Below are 27042 nucleotides of genomic sequence, written 5' to 3' on the forward strand. Positions count from 1 at the left end.
ATTCTGAAAATCAGCAGTAACCAACAGTGACAAATTATAAAAAGGAATGACAATTATTTTTTTAATGTTTATTTTCAGAAAGAGAGGGAACATGCGTGTGAGTGGGGAAGGGGCAAAGAGAGAGAGAGAGAGAGAGAGAGAGAGAGAGAGAGAGAGAGAGAAAGATGGAATCCCTGTCAGCGCAGAGCCTGACACAGGGCTGGGAACTCATGACGAACCGTGAGATCATGACCTGAGCCGAAATCAAGACTCAGACTCTGACTGAGCCACCCAGGTGCCCATGGGCTGACAATTATCGAACATTTACTATGTGGCTGCCATTTTCCAAGAGTTTTATATACAGAAAACCATTTACACTTTTAAGAGAATCCTATAAGGTAGGTTATACTGTAATCCCATTTTATAGATGAAGAAATATAGTAAGGCATAGAAAAGTTCAAGAGTAACAGCTGTACAATAGTTGGCCCAGTATCCAGACCTGGCAGTCTAGATCTAGAGCCTGCAGTCTTAACCACTTAGAAAAGAGAGAGAAGTTCAGAAAGTTGTGACTGAAAAACATTTGAGCATAGCTTTGGCTAGAGCACATACAAAAATGGGCATGCTCTATGGCTGAGGGGACCATCAGCAAATTTAAATCCCTTGCCTTTTCATGTGACATACAAGAATGCAAAAAGCAAATTTTTCCACCCTACTTTAGCTAGACTCAGTCTCTAAGATAAGGGCAGAGTTCATTCTTAGAAAAATGAAGTTGGGGAAACACCTACCAAATGTTCTCAAACTAGTTCTCACTTTAAAAGTCTCTTAAGAATCTGATAGATATGACCTAGAAACCTTTTTTACTTTTATTTATTTATTTTAATGTTTATTTTTGAGAGACAGAGAGAGACTGAGCGAGCAGGGGAGGGGCAGAAAGAGAGAGAGACACAGAATCCGAAGCAGACTCCAGGCTCTGAGCTATCAGCACAGAGCCTGACGTGGGGCTCGAACCCACCAACTGTGAGATCACGACCCAAGCTGAAGTCAGACACGCAACCGACTAAACCACCGAGGCGCCCCTAGAAACCTTTTTAAAAGAACACTTCTCATATGCTTCTGATGCACAATCAGGATTAAGAATGCTAGACTCGCTCTGAATTACTGAAAAAGTAAGAACCATTTGATAAAGGAAAAACTGTGCAGGCTGTGGGCTGCTGTAAGGCCAAGAGTGAGCTTTTTTTAATTCTACAGAAGAGCAAATATGCCCCCCCCTCCATGATGTACTTTTAACCATATAAATTCATTTTACATTTTATATATTTTTTGTATTTTATATTTTTCTCATAACACTGGGTTATCAATATCCATTTCCTTATTACATCTTGGTTACCTAATAATAATTAAGTGTAAATGTACAGTTACAGAGGTTAAAAGTTGAAGGGTGTCATACCCAATAGCCTCATTTTCTTGGTAAGGCAAAGGAAAAATCACCCTGTTTTACTGGAGCTGGCATTGAATAGGAGGTTGAGAATGGTAGTGGTTTGAAACAGCCATTGAGAAAAACCGTATATAGAATGAACAGGATATTTGAAATTTCGATGTATATACATGTATGTATTCAACTGTGTATACAGTTCCCTCAATCAGGACTCAAAGACTTTTATTATTAGGGTCACATTATTTATTATTTTATTATTGCCATTTCTAAAAAGCCCACTAGAAAAAGAAGGAACTGGAGGCCAGAAATATAGGAGTGGGGAGGAAAAAGGCCTATATAATAGATGACCTTCTCTCTTTCTGCTCCCCTCAAAAACCCCACACTTATGTGTATATACTGCATAACACTATCCAAACATGGAAAAATATGTGGCCACAATGGCTGACAGTAGTTAACTTCCAGGCTGGGGGTGGAATGGGGGATGGAAAAGGGAAGTCGAGTAGGTAAGAATAAAACACTAGCAAAACAGAAACCAGATCCATGGTATAAATTTAGGTGAAAATGATGAATAAAACCCCACATAATAAAGGGCAAATCAACAAGGAGTATTGCATTCTTTCAACAAAGATTTGTTCAATGAAAACACACTGAACTGAATAGACGAATGCATTGTGAGCAATTCTTAACTTGGTTTCTTATAACTTCAAAATAGTTTTTAGGATATGGTGAAAGTAAAAGAAAACACTAAGTAGATCTAACAGCAGGGCCATAGATATTTGCATCATAATCTTGAGGTTAAAGGGAAGAGGCTAACAATCATACTTCTGCGTCTGGAAAGGGGGTATATATAAACTGGGCCATCATATTCTGTGGACCGAATCGTGTCACCAACCTCCAAAATCATATGTTGGACCCGCTACCCTCAATGCAACTGTATTTGGAGATAAGACTTTTAAAGAAGACTGAATGAGGTCGATGAGGTTGTAAGGATGACACCCTCATCCAGTAGGACTGGTGTCCTTATAAGAGGAAGAGACACCAAAGATGTGTATGTGCATAGAGCAAAGGCCACGTAAGGACACAGCAAGAAGGCTGTCTGTAAGCCAAAGAGAGAAGCCTCTAGAGAAACTAAACGTGCCTACACATTGATCTTACATTTCTAGACTCCAGAACAGTGAGAAAATAGATTTGTTTTATAAACTACCCACCAAGTTTGTACTGCTTTATTATGGCAGCCCTGAGACTAATTTACATACTCTGGATGAAGTTATCATGGGTATAACAAATGATATTTGATCTTGTTAATGATGTAAAATAAATTAAAAAAAATGATTACACAGGGGATCCCTACTCACTGCCTCCAAGCACCTGTGTGACTACACTTTTTGGGGATGACAAAGACACTGAACTCTGGAGAATTAGGTATAGGAGGAAAAAGTCCACCTTAGTCTCAATTAATATAAAACTAAGAAAATGAAATCTTTAGTTACTTCCTTGAAATTGCAAGTGCAGGAAATACTCACAAGCTTCTAACAAACAAGGGGTCATAAGTAAATGGAAATTAAACAGCATCAACTGAAGGTGCATAAAATGTTACTGATAGTTTCATTTAGTGCCCTGGTTCTAGATTAGACTAGACTGAAACTTATTGATATAAAAACAAGTTGTTTCCCCAGGTCTTGAAAAAGGTCATTTTTAAAAGAGCACTTCAGATTCACTACCAAGAATGAATAAACTGGCTTTTAAGTAGAAAGTAAATACAAAAATAATACTTACCTTCAGCACAAGAGCCACATATGATTCCCTGGATGTGCCTTGTGAAGGGAGTAATTTCCGTATGGTGTTTGAGCACTTTGTGTCTCAGTGGTCAATTATACACATAAACACAAACAATTTTACCATTATGGCAGAATATTATAAAATACTGAAGACAGTTTACAAATGCTTTGATGATACATACGGAGTTTTTAAACTTTGGACAGGACTTGAAAACTAATGTAGAATACCAATTCTGCTCAGTGGAGAATTGAAAATCTAAACCAAAACACGTTTTGATAGCTACAACAGGCAAAATCTAACCTTAAAACAGAAATGGTATCAATTCCTTGTCATTAATACCTTAGTAGTGCATTGATATCTTGATAAGGAACATTATACAGTAACTTAATATTTTCTTCTTCCTCTATCTGGGATCTTTTATCAGAGGCACTTATAAAGAGTTCTAGTTTTGGCGACGCTATAACAAACATACACATAGCATAATGATATATTTTACTATGCTAACAAAGTATCATTTATAAAGAAATTTTTATAAATTCAAAAATAGGTTATTGGTAACATGATTACCTTTAAAGCATCGATTTCCATTCACAATATTACTTCATTAATCTTAAACAGCAGTTCCATCTACAAAATGTTCTACAGCTTTTTCTTTTTGAAAAGGAGGAAAATAAAAGCAGGTAAGATAGTTCAACAATATCAACTTCATTTCACAGCATTGATTAGTAGAGAACATTTTCAATTAAAGTGGTATACAAGTTACAAAAATAGAATGATTATATAATGCAAAACATTGTCCTCCATTATGAAGAATGTGTGTGTGTGTGTGTGTGTGTGTGTGTGTATACACATATACAGATTTCTTATAAGTTTCACTATTTAAATAGCCCTTATTCAAGTACTTTTTTTCTGGTATCTCTTGAAATAATCACCTTGCTATATTATTTGTAAATACATAAAAAAATAAAAGGTTAATCTAAGGAAAAGTTAAAAGTTTCAGTGTGGTTGACTTAAGTATCAGCCGTTCACTTCAGTGAAAACCTGATGTTAATTCAAAACAGGTTTAGGTGCCATACTAAGTTTTAACAACTTAGTCAAAAATATAGATATATTTAAGTGTCAATACTTAGTAAACTTCCAATGTGCTACAGAGACAAATTAAAAGTTTGTATTAATCTGTTCATCTATCCACCTAATCTTAAACAATCCCCAGACAAAATTCATTTTTATATAATTAAAATGATACACTAATATACAATATACCTGCTTACAAACACATAGGTAGCCATAAATAAAACTTTATTCTTCAATTTCATTTACAAGCTACCAAGTATTATGTATCGTACACAGTGCTGAACACTTAAATGGTTGTAGTCATGGAAGGATCCAGACTGAATGGAAAGCTGTAGATAAAGAAAAGATAAAAGCAAAGTAATACTGTAACAGAAAGGTGGCAAAAGTATGGCTTTGCCATAATGAAACCAATCAGATTTGTAATTGTACATCAGTTCTGGTTAAAACAAAGTCTGAGCGCCATGCGATTCTCAGCTTTATTGTTTGCAGTCTGGCTAAAGTCTCTATGGTCTGTCTGTCTTCTGCAGTTATTAAAATAAAAAAAAGTTAAAAACTATAGCAGCAACAAGCAAACCCTGTGACAGGAAGGCAAGGGTTAAGAACTAAAAAAAGTTTATACAGTGTGTTCAGGGAAAGTGTGTGCAGTTTATCTTCCATCAGCAGGAGTTCGACTGAGGGATAACATGATTCGGGCAAACCGCTCGCAGAGTTCATGTGTGGAATATGACGGTAACTTCGGTGGTTCATGGAAACCTTTAATCTCAGTAGAACAATCAAGCAGTTTTGGCAGAAAATCCGTCAGCTTCTCTTGGAGGTTTGCTGTAAATACAAACAATTAGATATAGCTAAAGACAGAGAGGGAAAGAAATCATCATCTTCAACATAATTTATTAACTTAGAGTGTGTTCAACTAATGTTTCATTTCAAAATATGTATTACCATTTGGGGGAAAGAGGTAAAATATAAATGGCAAGGCAGTGTGCACTTGGTTTGTAAATAGAAAAAAAAGGGAATGACATGAATGTAAAAATACTATAATGTAATATAATATTTTTACATGAATGTAAAAATAATATAAAAAATGACAAGAATAAATAACATCTAATTCCAACCACAGTTAATCCCAGCTGAAGTGTCCACTAGCATTGTTTAAACTTACATTCCATTTCTTGTCCAAGATAGGAACACCATCGATTTCTCATGTCTTCCACAGCAAGAATATCTTTCTCTTCCATTTCATCCACCAATAACAAGGGCAAAAATGGGACAATAAACTCATTCATAATAATCAAACCATTGTTTACTTCTCGATCCTCTCCAGATTCAAATAGTTCTGCAGCTTGTTCATTTAATTTCTTAATGCATTGAGAAAAAGAAAAAGTTTTGTTTTTAACTAAATAAAAATCCTGTGTTAATACTGAAGACAACAGAAAAAGTATGTTCACAAACAGTATTAGAACAAATGGCAATCAAGAAAAACAATCTCTATCTGTTCTAGCGTGAAGTCTCTTAGAAAAAGCTGTGCATACGAGAATAACAGAAACAAGAACAAAAAGAAGTGGGGAAAATACTGTTGTCATGTTTTTAAAGTTCATGTTCACCTTATAATTTTCTGATTATCACTACAGGGACCATATTTTAATTCTCCAGAGGTGAAATTTCCCCAATTCTAAAATTTGGTGTGCCATCAAAGTAATTAAAAAAAAAAAAAAATTCAGACGCCATATTATTTTTGAAAAACACTTTATCATCTTCTCCATAAATGCCAATTGAATAAATACTGTTTTATTTCTTGAATCTAAAATTTAAAGGTAATCAATTAGTTCATTATTCCTTCAAAAAATTCTTACTGAGTACATGAGATATGCCAGAAACTATTCTAGATTCAGGGGAACCCAACTGATTAATACAGAAAATTCTCACAGAGTTTACAATTTGGTACAGAGATTAGCAAACTTCTGTAAAGGAGAAGATGGGAAATATTTTAGGCTCTGACAGCGATACAGTTTCTGTTGTAACTACTAAATTCTGCCATTGTTACACAAAGACAGCCATACATAATATGCCAATGAGAAGGTATGACTATGTTTCAATAAAACTTTATTTACAAAAACAAGTGACAGGCTAGAGCACAGGCCAGTTGTGCTGACCCTTGATAGCAGAAGACAGAAATTCATGAGGTAAGAAATATAGACTTAAGAAACAGATAAGGTATTATAGGTATAGTAAAAGTTATAGTATTTAAGGGTTTAGGTGAAATCTTAACATTTAGAGCATGATAGATACGATTTTGAAATATTCACAGTTAAGCTGAATTACAAAATAAAAATTATATTATTTCTCATGTTTATATTTTATCATTCTTGTGTAATTTATATCTTGATTTTGTAGAGAGGCTTATGTTAGTAGTCTAACTCAGCCACTAAGCAGTGGCTTGAGTAAATAAGCAATCTCTTAGCTTCAGTTTCTTCATATGCAAAATGAAATATCACCTTTTTTAGACAGTGGTTGAGAGGATTAAACAAGAGAAGCCTTTAAGTATCTAGCATAATTTTTACAATATGCATTCAAACTTGTAATAGTTACTACCATTCTGAAATTAATGTTATCTGAAAACAACATAAACATAGTACACCCAAAGCCAAACTTATTCGTCATCTTAGATTCCCCAAAGCCAAACACAAAACTGTAAAGTCAAGCAGTTTTGACAACCCTATTTCCTTCTTTCTACTCATCTAATAGTTACCAGGTCCCTTGATTTCACTTCTTCCACCATCTTTTATGCCCTCTTCTTCATACCCACTGCACTTCTGTCTTAGTTGAGGCTCTCTCCTTCTTCCCTCTCTAGGGAAGACTTCCATCTCTACTCCTTTCCAGTCCACCATCTAGTATACTACTTACAGCCAGATTTATTTTCTGACAACAAATGTGACCAAGCCAAACCTACTCAAACTTACAAAGGCACATGAGAATGCTGCATAAGCTTCAACATAGGCTGACATCAACAAGTATTGTTAGCTTCATCACTTGCACCTAACCCTGCTCCTCAGAATCTAGCCCCAGTGGATCTATCTTCATTTTCTGTTGTATACTTTCCAGGTCTTTCCATATGGTGTCCCTTTGGCTGGAACATTTTTCTGCCTTCTCTACAAGGCATAAAAATCCTATTTGTCCATCAAGATCCAGATCAGTGTTCAACGTATCCCTTAAGGTTCTCCTTGACAACTACAAGCATATTATTTTGCATATTTCTCATAAAGACACTTAATCTGGAATATAAAAATCATTTATGGTACAGACTGAGTTCTTGGGAGATGGCAAATAAACAGGTCTTAACTGTCTCTGTATCCCTCAAACATGACACTCGGCAAATACTCAGTATGAAAAACCCTGAAAGGGACACTAAAATAACCCTCATGCAGTGTCATTTAAATCCCTATGAAACACCAAACTAGGTGTGAATGGTTTAGTATCAAAATATGGGGTGAAACATTCTACCTTTTTTTTTCATGTTTTAAAATAACCATCACGTTTTGGCTACATTTATATTTAAAATAGCTTTACCAAAATATTGCCATATCCCAAGCCTTCAATTTTTACATTAAAAATTGCTTTAGTTCATTAAATATATAAATATATACAATTCTGCATTTTTTAAATCTAAAATATACACAATTCAGGTCTTCCTTCTTGGGGAATGATTAAAAACCTTTGAAACTGGCCAAATTAAGAACTATTCTCAATGGATGCTAATCACTAACAATTCAAGTTCTAAAATATACTCAATGCAATAAAAGCAGCTGAGAGAAAAATAGTAAGATCATCATCATCTAATATTCTCATTTGAAAATTCTAAAGACATATTAAGATTACAAGTAGCTTATGTAGTTCTACTGCAAGAAAACATTTTATCAGCATACCACTTAAAGTTTTTTAAAGTATACTTAAATCATGTAACTTACATAGGTTGAAAAATCATATACCCTTGAATATCTTTGTGTGTATATATACATATATATTTCTCCTTGTACAGGAAAAAAAAATTGCAGCTTAGGTGTTCACAGTATATAACAGAATGATGCTAATAGTTAACTAAGAATGAAATTTAGGTGGCTCAGTCGGTTAAGCGTCCGACTTTGGCTCAGGTCACGATCTCGTGGTTCGTGAGTTCAAGCCCCACGTCGGGCTCTGTGCTGACAGCTTGGAGCCTGGAGCCTGTTTCAGATTCTGTGTCTCCCTCTCTCTCTCTGACCCTCCCCCATTCATGCTCTGTCTCTGTCTCAAAAATAAATAAATGTTAAAAAAAATAAAAAAAAAAGAATTAAATTTAATCAGAAAAATGTATAAATATGGAATTTCTGATCTTATACATCAAGGTTAGCTGACTTGAGAAATATTAACAAAGTACTCCAGACATTTAGAAACTAATTTGGTGCTACAAAACTGCTAAAAAGACTTTTTTAAAGTTTATATAACAACAGTAATATTTCTGCACATAGTGAAAATATTTGAGGAAAAAAAACTATCAATGACTAGGTGGGAAAAAAAGGATACTGTATTACAATGAATCATTTAACACTATGTACACCAAATCTACTACTGTATTTTAAAAAACTCAGAAAAATCTATTATTTTTCTGGAAGAATAATTGCTCAAGGCCTGTGCAGTCCCCCCCTTCTCTCACCAAAAAAGGGAATAGAATAATGAAGAAACCAAAATATAAAATTAATTATTTTGATCCTATATTAACAACATTTCTGGTTACCACCTGCAATATTTAGGACCAATAAAGAGAAAAGATATTAAAGAATTGAGTGCATTCCTGCATCTTAAGCGATTATACCCAGATTACATCATGATGATGTCATCATCATGATACTTTCCTCATCAGAGTTTATAGTCAATCACTTCTATAGGAGTCTGTAAAATCTGCTCAGTGTAAGACAAAACAATAACGTAAACATGACCTCCTAAGTACATTCAACTTACTAGTAAACACTCTCTTCTATAATGTGATATCAATTCTTCATCATGTCCTCTGTATCGGCCTTTGGACAAGAGTTCTTTGTTATTCTGATAAGCGCAGATAAGGAACAGCAAGGAATCTATATAACTTAAAAATTAAAAGAAACATAAGGCACTATTTCATCTTTGTAAGAAAAAAAAGTCAACTACAATTAAAAAATTCTTAAGTATACATTTAAATTTTGATTAGCCAGAACATTACAATAAATGTATCATCTAAAAGCTGTTTTAGCAACAGCCACATCTGAGACCAGGAGATAGTTATGTCATAAAGTAAAAAAACAAAAACAAAAACAAAAAAATGGAGCTAGGCTAGAGGCACCTGGGTGACTCAGTCAGTTAAGCGTCTGACTTCGGCTCAGGTCATGATTTCACAGTTCCTGAGTTCGAGTCCTGCATTGGGTTCTGTGCTGACAGCTCAGAGCCTGGAGCCTGCTTCAGATTCTGTGTGTCCATCTCTCTGCCCCTCCCCTACTCATACTCTCTCTTTCTCTCTTAAAAATAAACATTGAAAAAAAAATTTTAATGGAGCTAGGAATTAAGAAAAGACTGGGAGGAAAAAGCCTGTAATTATTGAATTCAGGTAGTTCCTCTCTCCTGATTCCCTGATGTCTTCCATTTAGACTGAAAGGGAAGGCAAGAATCTACTTTTTTAACAACATAATGTCATTTTTGTTTGAAGAAAGGGTCAGATTACTTTGTTTCTTTATCACAAACATCGTGTGTTTCATTCAGTGACTATTCAGGTATTTTTCCATGTGCACCCATGGTTCTCATCATGGAGAATAACATAATTGGTAGAGGGGAGAATATCCAAAGGAAATGGGGAAGTAGAAATGGAAAAAAAAAAATGCTTCTACAGCTGGACATTCTGGTGGAATACACACACAAAGAAGAGTGTAGGAACATAACAGCTGGCGGGTCGGTCTTTTATAGAAAGTTTAACAAGTAATATTAATAATGTTACATTAACATAAGTCAAACTAGGTTTTAGAAAGGGAGGAAGGTAAAAATGTTTGAGGATTCTATTTACCTCTAAAACCGTTATCCTCTCTCAATATGGGGTAAGAAATAAATATAGCTATATATTTGTATAACTGAAATATGAACGATACTAATATGTCTCCTTTGTGCCAGTTTTTCCAGTTATAACATACTTTCTTATAGATTAATTAGAAAAATGTAACATTCTAAAAGGCGAAATATTATAAAGAAACACTTTTAAAACTCTAGGTTACATTAAGTTTTTATTATTTAATTTTATGTGCTTAAATATAAATCAATTCTGTACTCTGAATACAAATGTAGAATTGGAAACTAATGTACACATTAATGGCCTCTCATATGACACACCTGAAACTATTTCATAAAAAATAAGTTATTTCATATACTTTTTTGAAAAGGCTTCTCCCAGGAACTTGTTTTTGAGAAAACTTAAGAATACGGGATTTTATTTTGAAAAAATATAAACATAACCTCAGGTAAATGTTTTTGTTTTATTTATGAAAGAAGAAAAGAAGGGAGTGATAATAACATTAAATACTGTTTTACACCACTAAATTAGTCTGCTGGCACATCTGCCTTCTCTTTTATAGCTATTAAGTTTCCTATTAAAAAGTCTCACTGAATGACATTCATATCTGGCCTTCAAGACCTGAGTCACCTCTCTAAGAATAGCTCTGAAACTGTGGCCCTGTTCCAATTTTCTACTGAAGTATACAATTTCCATATTTTATCAACCTTTAAAGTGCTTACAAACATATCTTCAAATAAATCACAGTAAGACTCAGCAGTCCAGGTACCACATTCTTATTTTAAAGTAAAATAAGACCATGTACCCTGTAGACTCTTTTGATCCTCACTTGTACTATTATAAAATTGTGGTTCCTAAAAACATGATTTCACTTCACTATTCACAGACTTGACAATGGCCTATCAATCAGTATTCATTCAAGGTTTTCAAGTTTTGTGTTTTTATTTAAAAAAAAAAAGTTGGACAGAACCTTTTGACAATATTTTCTAACCGACTAGCTGTGGTAACTACTATATTTAAAGTGTAAAATTAACATTTCTTCTTGTAATATTCCATAAATATTATTTGTCACCATTAACTAATTTTCTAGTTGACCTTTCCAATTTAATAAACATTTGCTACACCAGAATATTCACTTTCTGAATAAGCATGTATTTGAGAATAAGCATATATTTGAGAATAAGCAAATTATGAAATTTGAACATACTTTGAACATACCAAGAGAAGCTAATATAAGAAGTTAATGCAGAGAGCAAAAAAGCGACAGCTTCTTCTTTTAGTTCTTACCAAAGAATACTCACCTGATTTCATTAAATTTTATAAGAATACAGATCTCTATTTCAATTTTTTTCTCCCTAGTTAATCGTGTGGCCTTGAAAAAGTTACTGCATCTGTGGATGCAATTACTGTGGAGCCTAGTTTATCTATAAAATGGAAATGCCTTCTTGATCTTACTCTGTCCACTTATAAGATCACATTACTATTTATCTTAGAAATACTAATCTCAGCTCTCTTAAAGTGAACTTGAATATTCCTATTAAAGAAATATAACTGTGGCCGAAATAAAATAACTCATAAAATGGAGCTACTTATGAAAATAGTTCTCTATTTCAGTGACCAAAGTGAATTACCTTATAAATTACAGGATGACTTGTGTCCAAGTATTAACAGTGCTTTTTAATTCTGTGCAACTTTTAAACTTTGCTAAGTGGAAAAGTGATGGCAGTGCTCACCGTCTACCAAACAGGGCAGCAAGGGCCACCAGCATTTTCCACAAAGACAGCAGTGTCGTGTCTCTGCTGGCTGACAGGGTAGCCACTAGCCACAGGTAGTTGGCTACTGAACATTCAAAATGTGGCTAGTATGACTTAGACGCTGAATTTTTAGTTGGAAAATTAATTAAATTTAAACTGTCTCATGTGTCTGGTAGCAACCAGGCTGGATAGACAGCACAGCTCTAGAAGTAATAGTCTGTGCTGTCATTTAAAAACAAAATTGCATCAATATCGCAGTGAGAGTTTCCTGTACGTTATATAAAACCAGGAAAGAAAAGAAAGAAAGAAAAGAAGGAATTCAATAACCCTTTTAATTGAATACATTATTACAGAGTATTGAAAATATAGCACTTTCTTTTAAATTAAGAGCTTTGTCATTTGGATAAATGATTCTAGTGTGGTCTCAAAACAGAGACTTTTGTTGTCTTTATGTTTTTCAGTAACAGTATACTTAGATTTTCAAGTAGGAAGTTCATAGGTGATACAAAGAAGATTTTTGTCCCAGAGTTCAATTATTTGTTTTCAAATATCTTAAATTTCAGAGGAACTTTTGCTACTGTAAAAAGATTCAAAATAAATGACTAGCTAGTTTTTAATATTTTTTGAAATACAGTAATTGCATTTGAGCATTAAATTTGATAGTTGGTTATTTTCATATAGTGTTTCCTGAGTATTAATTTTTCACTTCCTTGAGCCTATCAAACCGTATTATTACCAGACTGAGGCTTGAAAAAAATGTTTCATGTTATTGATTAGATCAAGTCTATTATTCGTTTAAATTTTAAGTTCATTAGAGTATTCTGTCTTTGACAATTTCTTCTTTGTATTTGTTGCCCTTTATTTCCTTTGTAACTAATTTCCATTTTTTAACTACTCTTAATACTGCCTTTTCAAGGTTAATTTGGGTGTAATTAGTGATTAGAATTTAACTTTTTAATAATTTTTTACCTATTGACTTTAGACTTCGCTATGAGATTGGAAGTAAAAAAAAAATCTACAAATAATGCCTACTGGTTCTCAGTATACTTGTTCTACTTGAAAGTCTACAGTTGTAAATTAATTTTAGATACACAATTATTTTTTAAATTTTTTTTTTCAACGTTTATTTATTTTTGGGACAGAGAGAGACAGAGCATGAACGGGGGAGGGGCAGAGAGAGAGGGAGACACAGAATCGGAAACAGGCTCCAGGCTCTGAGCCATCAGCCCAGAGCCTGACGCGGGGCTCGAACTCATGGACCGCGAGATCATGACCTGGCTGAAGTCGGACACTTAACTGACTGCGCCACCCAGGCGCCCCATAGATACACAATTATTAAATGAAATAAAGTTATGTGGATTCCATTCCCTCTACCCCCTTTTCTCAAAAACAAAGCAAGAAAACTCATTTGTCTCATTTATCTAATGTATTGCAGGCCCAACACAAACATGCTTAAGAAATCTGGGGGACAACTTGTGGTTTATTTTATGCTAAACATAACCTCTACTGATTTAAAAATATAACTTATGTTTATATATTGGAGTTGAAATAGAAATTTTAATACAGGTTAGATTAAGACATTTTACAAATGCTTTCTAGACAAACTAACTCTACAACTAGTTTCATAGGTGAATAGTGCTCGATTTCAACTCCTTTTACCGTTCTAGTTTTTAAGTTTCTATCAGCTCAGTTTAAATAACTTTGCTGGACCCTACAAATTAATAATCCCTGTAAGTATACATTAGAAGGAAGCTAATCTTACTACTAAGCAGTGTGTTATATTACACAGTGAATATCCGTGTTTTGTAAGGTAATAGTTTCAGGAATGGTTTAAAAATGTGTGGCGACTTGCTTACTTTCAGTGATTCACCAATAAGTTAGAAATATCTATTTTTTAAATATGTTTTTTAAAATGCCTTTTGAACATTTTTAAGCAATGTATTTAAACAATCACATAAAATAAATTACCATGTTTAAATATATATATATATATAGTTGTTCTAAAAAAAATAACTACTCAAGTACATTAATATTAAAGGATATGAGTTAAGAAAAATGTGAATAAGTAAATGCAAATCAGTGTATAAGTAAATAAATCAATATTTATCCTTTGTTCTTAATAACAATTAAAATAAAAAAATAATATTATAGTTTAAGAAGTAGAAACTCCTTTAAAACCATCTGTACCTTAAATGAAAAATGATCTAAAATGTGTTTGTAGTCATAATACTTAGAAGACAGCTGATCAATTTTCTATAGCTATAGTTTTTATAGTAATGAAACTTTGGACAAAGAGACATATTGGAAACACTGTCTCTGCTCTGAAGTCAAGATTAGACTCAGAAAGAATATGAAAAAGGCTGGAGACTAAAGGCAGATATTATGGTATACAAAGAATTCTGTGTGTTGGGCTACCAGCTTGTTTGGTCGCTAGCAAACTTCTAGACTTTAATCTAATCCTATTCCATCCTAAACTTCAATTGTAGAATGTGAGAGCTAATAAAAACAAAGGCACTAATGCCAACCTTACAGATTTAATTGAAAATGGAAAGTATGTGGGGTATATGGAAACTTCCAGTACCAACTATACAATTTCTCTATAAAGATAAAACTTCTAAAATTAAAAGTTTATTAAAAATACGTACAGTGAATAAAACCTTTTCTAAAGATAAGGTCATATCTGAATAGAATTAAATGCAAAAATTAAGCTTTTCATATTTGATCATTCTGCCTTACCTTTCTCTTTGAAAATTTTCTAGCCCAATTATGAGATACATGGTTGTTTCCCTGAACTTCCTATAATCCTGATGCCACTCCTGTAGGTGAAAGAAAATATTAAAAATATACAAAGTAAGATATTAAAACTACAATGAAAACTGTTCATAAGGCAATGTGTGATTCTGACAACTATTCAAAGTAATAGAAGCAAAGAAATCAAAATTAAGATAAATAAGACCTAAATCAAAACTTTAGTTTCTGATACACAAGACCACTTTATTAGTATAATAATAAATGTAAAAATTACTAGACATTAACGAAGAATGAAATAACAATGATTCACTAAAAGATAACAGAAATGCAAAGGCAAGATAATCAACCAGGTTTTCTCTCTTTCAAGAACTGTTCTGTCTAAAGGCATATTATTATTAAGATATTATTACAGATGTACATCACAATTGGATGTAGGAGGTAAATGAAGTTACTACTCTAACAGAATCAACACTGAAGACTATTATTTGATGAAGAATATTAAGAAACTAAAAGAAAAACAGTATAATGCATTTATTTAACCTTTTATTTTTGCCAAATTTAGGTTAAATTTTATTTTAAATGTGGTAGCTGAGTAGTTTATTCATCTGAGGTATGGTGAAAAATATACAAGCATGTCACATTTCAGCTGTCTCTTCCTCCAAAAAAACCAATTACCGGGCATATAATAGGACTAAACAATTTAGAACTGACACCCTCTAACTCAAGACAACAAATCAGGATTTTTCTATAACTTATTTAAAAAAAATTTTTCAAGGAAAACCATAACCAAATTCAATATAGGATTTAAACAAAGATACTGATAATAAAAGTATTAAAGCTCTTATATACATATTACATAAGCAAATGAAAGTAAGAAACATACAGACCAGTTGACCAACTATATTCTCCTTGAATATAAATTAATTTTTAATTTTAATTTTTTGAGGCATAATCTTACAGTATTAGTAGGCCTTAATAACACATAAAGATAAAATTTGTCCTACAAGTGTGAAGTTAGCTTTTCTGGGAAAGTATTTAAATTGCCACTCTACTGTCATTAGAACTCTCTGAGGAGTTGTGAGTAAATTTCTTCTGTAAAGACCTAGACGGTAAGTGCTTTAGGCTTTGCAGGCCATGTAGTCTCTGTTGTCACTATTCAACTCTGTGATTGTAGTGTAAAAACACTTGTGTATAATACATAAACAAATAGTTGTAGTTGTGTTCCAATAAAACTGTATTTATAAAAGCTGGTGGTAGGCTGGATTTAGTCTGTGGGCCAAGGCTGGCTGACTCATGACTCAGAGCAGGATAAAGATATATGGGATACACAGAATCTAAAACCATGTCCTATAAATACCTGTAAGATTTAATGGCTCTGCAGTTAGAAATATGAGAAGTTTTCAGAACAAAAATATGTTAAAGTGAATCTAATGTTGCAACCCTGGGGATGGAGTGCAGAGGCAAATCATAATTAAAAATCAAGTTTCATGTAACTTGAATCTTGGGGACAGGGTAGAGTGAGTAACCAACCCACTTGTTTGTCATCTCTGGCATATATTATGAGCATGTTCTTAGATTTTCTCTTCTGCTATCTTGTTGTAAGTTACCTACCCTTATGCTATTACTATTATAAAGCATAACGGTTAAGAATGCTACCTCTTGATTTCTAGTAGAATGAGCCATCCTACGTTCTTCAAGAATGTCTGGGCTAGACTGAGATGTCCACATTTCATAAAAATTTTGAATCAGCTTATCAAGCTCCATCAAACAATCTGCTAAAAGTTTGACAGGGACTGCAATGAATCAATAAACTACTCTGGGGAAAAAATGACATCTTTACAATACTAAGTTTTCCATAGTATGTATATCCATTTATTTAGGTCTTCTTTAATGTCTCCTAAAGTCATGCACATCTCTTGTTAAATTTACTTCTAGTTACTCTATAGTTCTGGATGCTATTGTAAATGGTGTCATTTTCTTAAAATTTCATTTTCCGATTATCTGTTGCTGGGATAAAAGAATGAAATTGGTATGTGACATAAGTTCTGCCTGTTGGAAAACTGTTTTATTAGTTCTAATAAATTTATCTGTAGATTTTTTATTTTCTAGGTGTAAAATCTGCAAATAATGATAACTTTGTTTCTTCTTTTAAAATCTTTTACTTTTTGCTTATGTTTGTTGCCTTGCTGCCCATGTGAATTTCCAGTACAATTCTGAATAGCAGTAGTGGTTGCTGACATCCCTGTCTTTTTCCTGATCACAAAAGGAAAGCTTTCAATGTCCATAGTTCCACATGATTTTTGCTATGCAGTTTTGTTGTTTTTTTTGAGACACTCTTTAGTAGATTATCATAGTTGTATTTCAGGTTAGCTCAGGATTTTTTTCAAAAATGATTATTTTTCTATATCCTTCCTCCTATATGTTAATGTGGTGAATTACAATAATTGTTTAAGAGAACGTGAAGTCATTAAGTTTGTAAATGTGACCAAAATTAATCAAAGGCACTCGTGAAATCAACTTAAAATTTACTAGATAGGGGTGCCTGGGTGGCTCTGTCAGTTAAGCGTCCTACTCTTGATTTCAGCTCAGGTCATGATATCATGGCTCGTGAGATCGAGCCCTTATGAGCCTGCTTGGTATTTTCTCTTTCTCTCTCTCTCTCTTTCTGCTCCTCCCCTGCTCATACTCATATACACACACAGTCTCTCTCTCTCAAAAGTAAATTAATTTAAAAACTTACTAGATTTGTAAATTTAAAAAGGCAATGTATAAAGTTAAGTTTAAAAGTCTAAAGAAATACTGGGTGTTTGAATTGGTAAACTAAAAAAAAAACAGTATTAATTTTAAAGCCAAAGTTAACACAAAGAATTTTGTGTACAAAAATTACCACAAGCACGATATGAGCACTCATGCATGTTCTCTCACATGTACAACACTGTCCAATAATGAAATGTGCTCAGTGGTGAGGGAATGAAAGAAAGGTCAGTGAACTACCGAAATTCCTCAATCTACAGTTCAACCTCTCAAAAGGCACATTACCTCATATTCCTCCAAGTTTACTTCTTCAGGTTTTATCATTTCAAGTTTGGCTTGAGCAACTTTCATTATGTTGTGACACCTTCAAATAAAAGAAATATATTCGTAAATCAAGAGTGAAATTCATAAAAAGTGAAAAGCATGTGACATAAAACTAAACTACCCAACATACGTGAAAATAAAATCCACTGTCACTAAGCAATACTTTTGGAGGAAGCAACTCTCAAATAACTTTAATTGAAAATGTTTTTTGGATCAATGTTGGACTGGATAGTTACAAAGTATATAAAGTAGACAGCATCAATAATGCTACCTCAAATTTACATGTTATATTTACAAATGGCTTTTAAATTACATTTTATTAATACGTATTGTATAAGTAAAAACAAATGAAATGTGTTTTTTTATAACATATATATATTAAGCAAGCTCAGGAGATATTAAATCTCATCTTCCCATTTCAAATGGCATGATTCATAAACAGCAAAAAGGAATCTAAACTGTGCCTATCATTTGAGGTAATAGAGACATTGTTGCACATGTATGATCAGAATCATTGTTAAAGAAATCTCTGCAGAGTATGTTTAGCTATCGCATGCATCTTAACTTTTCAAGTATAAGACAAATTAGGTTATCAAAACGAACTGATGAATTTGCAGTCCTCAGGACAAATAACTACAAAAGAGTGAAAGTGAATGTGATTACCCCATTAATATTTGCCCCCAATTCAATAGCGTATATTCACTGGAACATGGTGTCCCAACAGCCCAAACAATAAGGGTCATAATCTGGCATATTTCTGAGCTCTTTGTGGTTACATGTAAAATAAATGATGTTCCTACGACTACAAATAAAATATAACAGTCAACATTCAATGAGCACTTTATTATCTATCACATATTGTTCAAAACCATTTACTTGTATTACTTCACTTAATCCTAAATTTCACAGCAGATACATGGTGAAGCAGGAATTTAGTCCTAGATGCTTTGTTTTCCTCATTTTCTTCTCTGCCACATAGATTTTTAATTCAGTATTTTTGAGATATTCAAGAAAGGATAATAACTTATTTCAGAATTAAAATGGACTACAAACCCCAAGATAACATAAACGATTCTGTATTCTAAAATAAGTTCCTGGGGTGCCTATATGGCTCAGTTAAGCATCCAACTCTTGATTTTAGCTCAGGTTATGATCACCACAGTTTGTGAATTCAAGCCCTGCGTTGGGCTCTACGCAGACAGTGCAGAGCCTGCTTGGGATCCTCTCACTCTCCCTCACTCTCTTTCCCTTCCATACTCTCTCACAATAAATAAAAAAACTTAAAAAAATAAAAATAAAATAACTTCTAATACTTTGATGTTTACCTGAGGCCTAAATTTTTTAATGGTATTCATTTTAACTAGATTGTATTTTAATTTTCCAACTTCAGCCAATAATTATAGTTTATAGGAATTTTCACAAGAAAACATTTTTGGGTAAACCAAACTATAGTTGATCCTTGAACATCATGGGTTTGAACTTCATGGGTTCACTTACACACAGATTTTTTTTACAATAATGTAAATGTGTTTTCTCTTTCTTAAGATTTTAATAACATTTTCTTTTCTCTAGCTTACCTTATTGTAAGAATACAGTATCTGATACATAGAACATATAAAATATGTGTTCATCGACTGTTTACGTTATCAGTAAGGCCTCCAGTCAAGAGGAAGTTATTAGCAGTTTCAATTTAGCAGAGTCAAAAGTTACACAACTTTATGTACAGGTTTTCAACTGCACAGAGGGTCAATGCCCCTAATCTCCACATTGTTCAAGGGTGAACTGTAATTTAACCATTTTAAGGCTTCTCTTGATGTCAGAGGACATTTAACTATTTTATTTTATTAGCATATACGGTTAAGTACTTTTCTCTAGTGATTGTCAAATGCGGGTAATTTTGCTCTTCAAGGGGTTATCTCTCAACATCTGGAGACACTTTGGTCTGTCACCTCTTGAGGGAGGCGTTACCGACATTTAGCAGGTATAGGTCAGGAACACTGCTAAATATCCTACAAATTATAGGACAGCTTCCCACAATAAATAACTATCTCACTCAAAATATACATAGTGCAGAGACTAGAAATTCTTTATTTCCCTAAAATATTAAGTCCCCAAAGGGTAGTGCTTACATTACATTCTTCTGTACATCTTTATGTTGCTTAGCTCAGTATCTTGGTCAACAAGTAAAATGTACTAAAACAATATAAATTATTTTCAGCTCAAACTTCTAAAGGTTATGACTATAAACTCCAGAGAAATTCCAAAACAACTGTTCAAAATTAAGGGAAGTCTAAGTTTTGTGCTGTATTTATGAAATAGGTCTTTCTTTGAATATGTATAAACATTTAGAAACTGCACTAAAAGCAATTTTCAAAAGACAATTTAACAATATGTTAGATATTTCACATTTTAATTTTCTTAAATTACCTTTCATCAAAACTCAAATTTCTATCTCCAAATTGTTCTAGCAATGTTTTTTCAATGATTTTCTTTGGTGCCTGGTTCTGGATAAAATAGACCACTACATGATGTAAACGATAATCTGTTTCTGGTGGGGTGTCTTCTTGGGCCAATTTAACCAATCTTGAATACTCCAACTTAATTGCCTAGAAAATGTAACAAAATGCCAATTTTGATTAATTATGATAATTAAAATCGTTCAATATTACAGCTCTACATGTTCTTGTGTTCAAATACACTTTCTTCCTTTAAAGTATTACCAACAAGGTGGCACATGGTACATCTACAAATATTGTCCCGTATTCCACAGTTTAAAAGAATTTTCTAAAACTGACCACATACACCCTCATCTTTTCACTGTATAAATAGTTCTTTGTTTTAATGCAGAGAACTATTAAACTGAACAATACACCTAAGCTTACTATGTGAATGCTAGTGTAAAACTGTTTGGAGTCTGGTCTATTCAAAGGCATCATAAGACTGAGATACTAGGGATCTCTTATCCTGTGCTTTCTAGTATCAGTTTCATGTGTATCTTGAATATCCCAAATTCTAGGATTGAAATACAGTTTCCTGAAATACCCATTACTGAAAGAAAATGGCTGGCTCTTATATGCATAATAATACCACTGCAATTAACTTTTAGCTAAAGAGCCCCAAAATAACGAAAAAGCAAGCCCTGAGATTGTAGTTACCACAGAATGAATTCCTTGTTGCTTCAAAAATATCTGAATTTTATTAGTGTAATAATTAATGAATATTATCACTATTATTACCTTAATGCTTGAGCGTCCTTTTTCTTTATAAATAGGAACATCTCAGAATTTACAACTAATTCTAATGGGAAATAATAAACACTGATACATGTTTCTACACATGAGCAATCATTTGGAAAATATTTGCTCATACAGAAACAAGGGTAGGGTTACACATCAAATATTGTTGTATATAAGAAACACATATGATTAAAAATCACACTTTTAAAATTTTCACTAATATTGGACTTTTACCTAAAACCTAGCTCTATTAACTGTAAAACATTTTGGGGCCACATGTAAAATATATTATAAAAAATTCATTCTATGAGAAAAGTTTTTTTTTAATGCATATCTTTCTTAAGCAATTCTTGGCTATCCAGATACTACACTATATTTTACAGAAAGGGAGAAAATATAACGGACAAACATTAAATGAAATATTCTAGTCATTCTTATATTTCACTAAAGGGAAGGCAATAATAAGTCTTTTCTATATGTTTAGCATTATAAAAAGAATTATTATTTTATGGCTAAAATACATCGTGCTTTTTTTGGTTATATAAGCTATGTTAAAGTCTTGCTGTTGTGGTTAAAAATAGCCATGAAAATATATTTTAACATGTAAGATTATTAAGGCTTACTTCACTGTATACCTAACTAGCACACAGAAGCTTCACTTAGAACTCTAAAATCTCCGCATTTTCCCAATATGAAAAAAGGGGCACATGTTCATTTACTAACCAAACTGTACTGATTTTGAGAATAAATGTAAAACAAAACCATTAGTAACTGCTCTTTCTTATCATGGTGCTCAGACAATGACTGTCATGGACTATTAAAAGTTCTTTTGAATATTCAAACATTTCAGGTCAAAATTAGTATGACCAAAATAAAAGAAATCTGTATATTGAGTCTCTTAAAGTAATATTGTTGGTTTAGAGATAAGGAGTTATAATACTAAATGGTTATGTATATTTTTACATATGTTCAAAATAGAGGCTGTATTTTTTTCATAGAGAGCAAAGAGATTTCTATTAGTGAGGTGGAATATATATCCCCCTTTTATTTTAAGATTATGTTTATCTCTTGATGTTCTATTTAAGATTATCCCAATTTTCATAAGTAAATGCCAAAGTTATAATCTATAGATGTTGAATCCAGAAGACGTAGTAAGGTACATTTAAATTTCTACAAGTAATTTTTCAAACACATAAAACACTTTTTACCAGCACAAATTATTTTTTATAATTATCAATTATTTTTGTTTATTTATGAACTGCCTTCTAAAAAGGTTTTCTGATGTCTAAAATATACCACAATCATATTTAATTCTTCAAATTTTCAACAGATGTTCCATGCCAGTATATTTAGCAGAGTTCTTCACCATATCATTATAAGTAAAGTTAACACTGCTGAGTTGTTCAATTTTATTCACACTACTGCCTCGAAATACTCCCCTAGAATTAACGTTTGTCCTTTTCATACTTTGGCTGCCTGTGCAGGCAATTAATTACCACAGATACTGCAATGAAACCACTACACAAATACAAAATGAAATGTTAATACTGGTCATTAGGTGATGGAACTGCTTTGTAAATAATTTTTAAAATTATCTTTCACCAGACCTTTAACATGGTCCTACTAATCAGGTCCAAAGTTACCTATTCGGTCTTATTTCCTATGACTCTTGAACAAAGACTTCTCTCAACCTAGGTCAGGCTGGTTTCGCCACAGATGCACACATGCCCTTGTTTCTTAGGTTCTCTACATGTATAATGTCCTTTCTTGTTTGTTTCCCATCTATCTACAGATGATCCTTCAATGAGACTAGTTTCTCTCTTTTGAAATCTTCAGTTCCAAAGACGAAATAATTTCTACCTAGACTTTTTCTACCTTTCTAAATCATATTATAAATTATTCTAAATGTATAATTTTTATAAACTTTATTTTGATGTAACTATATACATACATCAGAAGATACCAAATATACAATATATTCTCAAGGCAGTAAGATCTAAGGGAAAATCAGTTAGACTAAGGTTCAAAAGCTAGGTATACCATTTATTAATTGTGACATAAAAAAAGTCACAAAGTTCTCCAAGTCTTAATGCACTTATCTGTGAAATAAGGTTAGATGACTTTAGAGAGAGAATACGTGTGTGTGTGTGTATAAATTATATATTTATAGACTCCTTTTTAAAAAACTGACAATGTACCAAAAAACTGAAGAAAACCTACTTCAAATCCCAGGGGATTATAATCATATAGGCTATAGTATTTCACCACAATGCGATACAAATAGGAATTAAAAATAAAGACAACTCCCGGGGCACCTGGGTGGCTCAGTCGGTTGAGCATTCTGCTTCGGCTCAGGTCATGATCTCACAGTTTGTGGGTTAGAGCCCTGCCTTTGGGTCTGTGTTGACAGTTGGAGCCTGGAGCCTGCTTCAGATCCTGTGTCTCCCCAGCTCTCTGCCCCTCCCCTGCTTGCACTGTCTCTGTCTCTGTCTCTGTCTCTCTCAAAAATAAATAAAACATTTTAAAAAAATTAAAAAAAAAGGACAACTCCCAAACTAAACTCTTAGGAAGTAAAAATATAGTCTCAAATTATTCTTGGGCCAAAGGATTCAAAATTATATTAATAATTGGGATCATAAGATATCAAAAACTATTGGACATAGCCAGACTACTAGTCAAAGGAAAATTCCAACTTAACCACTATAGAAAAAACACATTTCAAGAGGCTGGGGGATGGCGGGGCTGGGGGAAGAAATTAAAGTAAGATAGAAGAAATAAAGTAATGTGGCAATTAGATAAGAAATAGTCAAAAGCTTTTCTTTCCAAAAATATGGATGAAATATCAAGGTATGGGAGAAAATTCAACACCAGATATTAAAAAGGTGACAATATCAAAAATACAAAAAAAAAGCTTTAAAATTTATTTAAAAATAATACATATAGCTGTATGCCAATAAACTACAAGTTTTTGATTAAACAGATAATCATCTAGGAAAATAGAAATGGCCAGAATTGCTTTAAAAGGTAGAAAAAGTACCAAGTTCTTGAAGAGACACAGTAAAACTGGAGAAAAACTGAAATAGTTGCCCAAGATCTGTATGCAATAATCAAGTTCACACCGTTTTAGAGATGTGCTGTTATGTCATATCTTCAAGAACCAAATGATGTCTCTATCTAAAGTCCTCCAAAGCCCGAGAAAAGGGCAAAGTCTCCTTAATGATTACACAAGACCAGAATAATATGAATATAAAGTATTAAAAAATATTTAAAAAAACTATAGATCAATTTATCTATAAACACAGATGCCAACACTCATCCATTTTTGATAAACTACACTGTGTATAAAAAGAATATATAAAAAGTGTTTACAATGGTTAAAAAAGAGGGGATGGTAAATGTTAAACTCTTTACATTCCAAGGGTTAATTACAGAAAAATCTGTTCACATCTCAAACAGATGCATTAGAATATTTCTAAATTCCAATACCAACCAGTTTAGAAGAAAGTCTCAACTATGAATTTAAGAAAATGTCTTTAATTTGTAAAGGGAAATCTATAAAAAAACCAATATTACACATCATACTTGAAAACAAAACACTAGAGACACTTCCATTAAAATCACAAAGCAGGCAAAGAAGCTTACTACCATTATTTTAGTATTTAACTATATTATGAAAAGTCTGGTCAGCAAAATAAAAACAGTGATGAAATAAAAAGTATATGAAAATTATCCCAATAATAAGATAATTATTGGGAGAGAGTATACTGAAATAATTATAAGACTCTCAAGTAAAAATTTATTAGTAAAAAACATGAAGAGTCCAATAAGGTAACTAGATACAATATAAACAAAATTAATTAGCTCTCCCATTACCTATCATACCAATAAATTGATAGAAAAAGTAGGGTAAGTGATTCAATTCATAAAAACAAACATTTTTTATACATCTAGGAATAAACAAGAAAGGTATAAGACCATTACTAAAGTAAAATTAGAAAACCTTACTAAATGACATAACAGAAGACTAAAAATGAAGAGGCATACCACGTTTCTTTTTGGGAAGACTGAAAATAGTAAAAAAAAGTTATTTATCCATCTCACCCTAAATTCATCATAAACATAATGCAAGTGCAATCAAATTCTGAAAGGATTTGGGGACAGAGGTGGCAAGTGATTCTAAAATCATCCAAAAAAAGAGAGACTTGCCAAACTTTTCATTTATGAAAAAACAAAAACAACAAAGTGTTTTTCCTACAAAACATCAAAATATATTATAAATGACCCATAATGTACATACGTGTAGTGTTCAAAAACAGAAAAATACATCAGTGGATTATTACGTATTAACACGTAATAAAGATGGTATTTCAAGTCAGTGCAAAAAAGATGCCTTAGTCAAAATGTTATGTTTTGGACTATTTGGAGGTACTTCTCGAAGAAGCCCCCTCTAGATACCAGCTCTGTTTTCCCATTGTATGTTTTCCAAGTTAAACCACTCCCTCATCATACTGATTAAAATTCTAACTAGTGTTGGCATCCCCAGTAAAAGATAAGCTCCGGTAAGGCAGAAACTCAGTCCATCATTTTTCCAGCTACATACATTAAAGACAAAACCTTGATATAAGCAGATAATAAATACATCTTGAATATGCCCATCAACAGGATGTAAAAAACTTACAGTACTGGCATACAGTGGGATACCATGAGGTCAATAAACTACAGTCAGTAACATAGCTAAAGCTCCAAACACGTTCTTAAATAAAAGCAGCCAGACGAAAAAGGAACTGTACTACAAGATTCCAAGTGTATTAAGTACACTTGCTTATGTTGTTACAAGTCCTGATAATGTCTGCTTTTGGGTAGTGGGAGAAAGTAGCGGTGATAGGAATGAGAAACAAAAGTAGCTTCTGAAATACTATAATGTTCTAGGGCTGACTGGTAGTTACCTGGACATGTCCTCTCTGTGGAAATTCACTAAGCTGCACACTCATGAGCTGTACTTTTTGGCATGTTTTATGTTGTGATAATAAATATATTCTTATATCTTTGAGTAAACAAAGGGGTAATAATAACAGGCATTTCAAAAATAAAAAGAACTGATAAAATTATGTCAACGAGGAACAACTGTTATGAAGCCATAAAGTAACTTAAAAGAAAAAAGTTTCATTAATACAGAAGTGTTAGTACTTCATTAAAATCTTTAGGACACTGAAATAGATACAGGCCAAAAAAAAAAAAAAAAAAGGCAAAAAAATTTTAATGTCTTTCAAAGTAAATGAAAAAAAAGTATATAAATCCCTTGATTATAATTATTATATGACCCACCCACTGCACCCACTGTACACATACACATACAAGCAACAAGTACTGTGTGAATATTTTCCTTCTGGCTTTCATATTTGCTCATCATAGCAGTCTTGTACTGCCTTTCTCTGAATTTCATTTTTACATGACAAAAATGCCTCTCTTTAAACCACTATATTCGGGGATTTTCTATTAACAGTGGAAACTAATCATAACAAAATCCATTTAAGGAAAAGAACCCAGGTAAGCATCTTTCCTCATTTTATTCTTCCAGTTCTGCCTGCCTATTAACTCTTATATTATGTGTTTATAGGGGGGCAGACTCCCATGGGGAAGGATCTGTGGTTGATACAGTAACCATGACTGACTGAGCTGGTTACTCTTCTTAATTAAGAGGTTAAACCTTAACAAGTTCAATTACCCAGACAGAAGTTTTATTCACCAAATTATCTTTTTATCAGTAAAAAACATTTCATCATATGGTTTTACCACTAGCAAACATATGTAACATTTAAAATTGAGAGGATTCTTGGAAGATGGCGGCGTAGGAGGACCCTGGGCTCACTGCGCGTCCTGCTGATCACTTAGATTCCA

At 32.8% G+C, this 27042-nt stretch overlaps 1 protein-coding gene across 5 annotated transcripts in view; it reads right to left on the minus strand.

Annotated features, from left to right (window-relative positions):
• Nucleotides 1-3005: 3005 nt before the first annotated feature.
• Nucleotides 3006-27042, minus strand: part of USP25 (ubiquitin specific peptidase 25) — a 129923-nt gene continuing 105886 nt past the window's right edge. For all 5 annotated transcript variants that reach the window (XM_040484157.1, XM_040484155.1, XM_040484156.1 and 2 more), the window contains 6 exons: nt 20336-20514; nt 17870-17948; nt 14816-14895; nt 9257-9380; nt 5427-5622; nt 3006-5086 (listed from right to left, as the gene is read on the minus strand). In XM_040484157.1, the coding sequence (XP_040340091.1) occupies nt 4914-5086; nt 5427-5622; nt 9257-9380; nt 14816-14895; nt 17870-17948; nt 20336-20514 (831 nt within the window). In that variant the 3' untranslated portion in view covers nt 3006-4913. The remainder of the gene's footprint in view (nt 5087-5426; nt 5623-9256; nt 9381-14815; nt 14896-17869; nt 17949-20335; nt 20515-27042) is intronic.

Source organism: Herpailurus yagouaroundi, unplaced genomic scaffold (assembly GCF_014898765.1).
Source record: "Herpailurus yagouaroundi ecotype Mexico unplaced genomic scaffold, PumYag 162, whole genome shotgun sequence".
In the NCBI taxonomy this organism is placed as follows: Eukaryota; Metazoa; Chordata; class Mammalia; order Carnivora; family Felidae; genus Herpailurus; species Herpailurus yagouaroundi.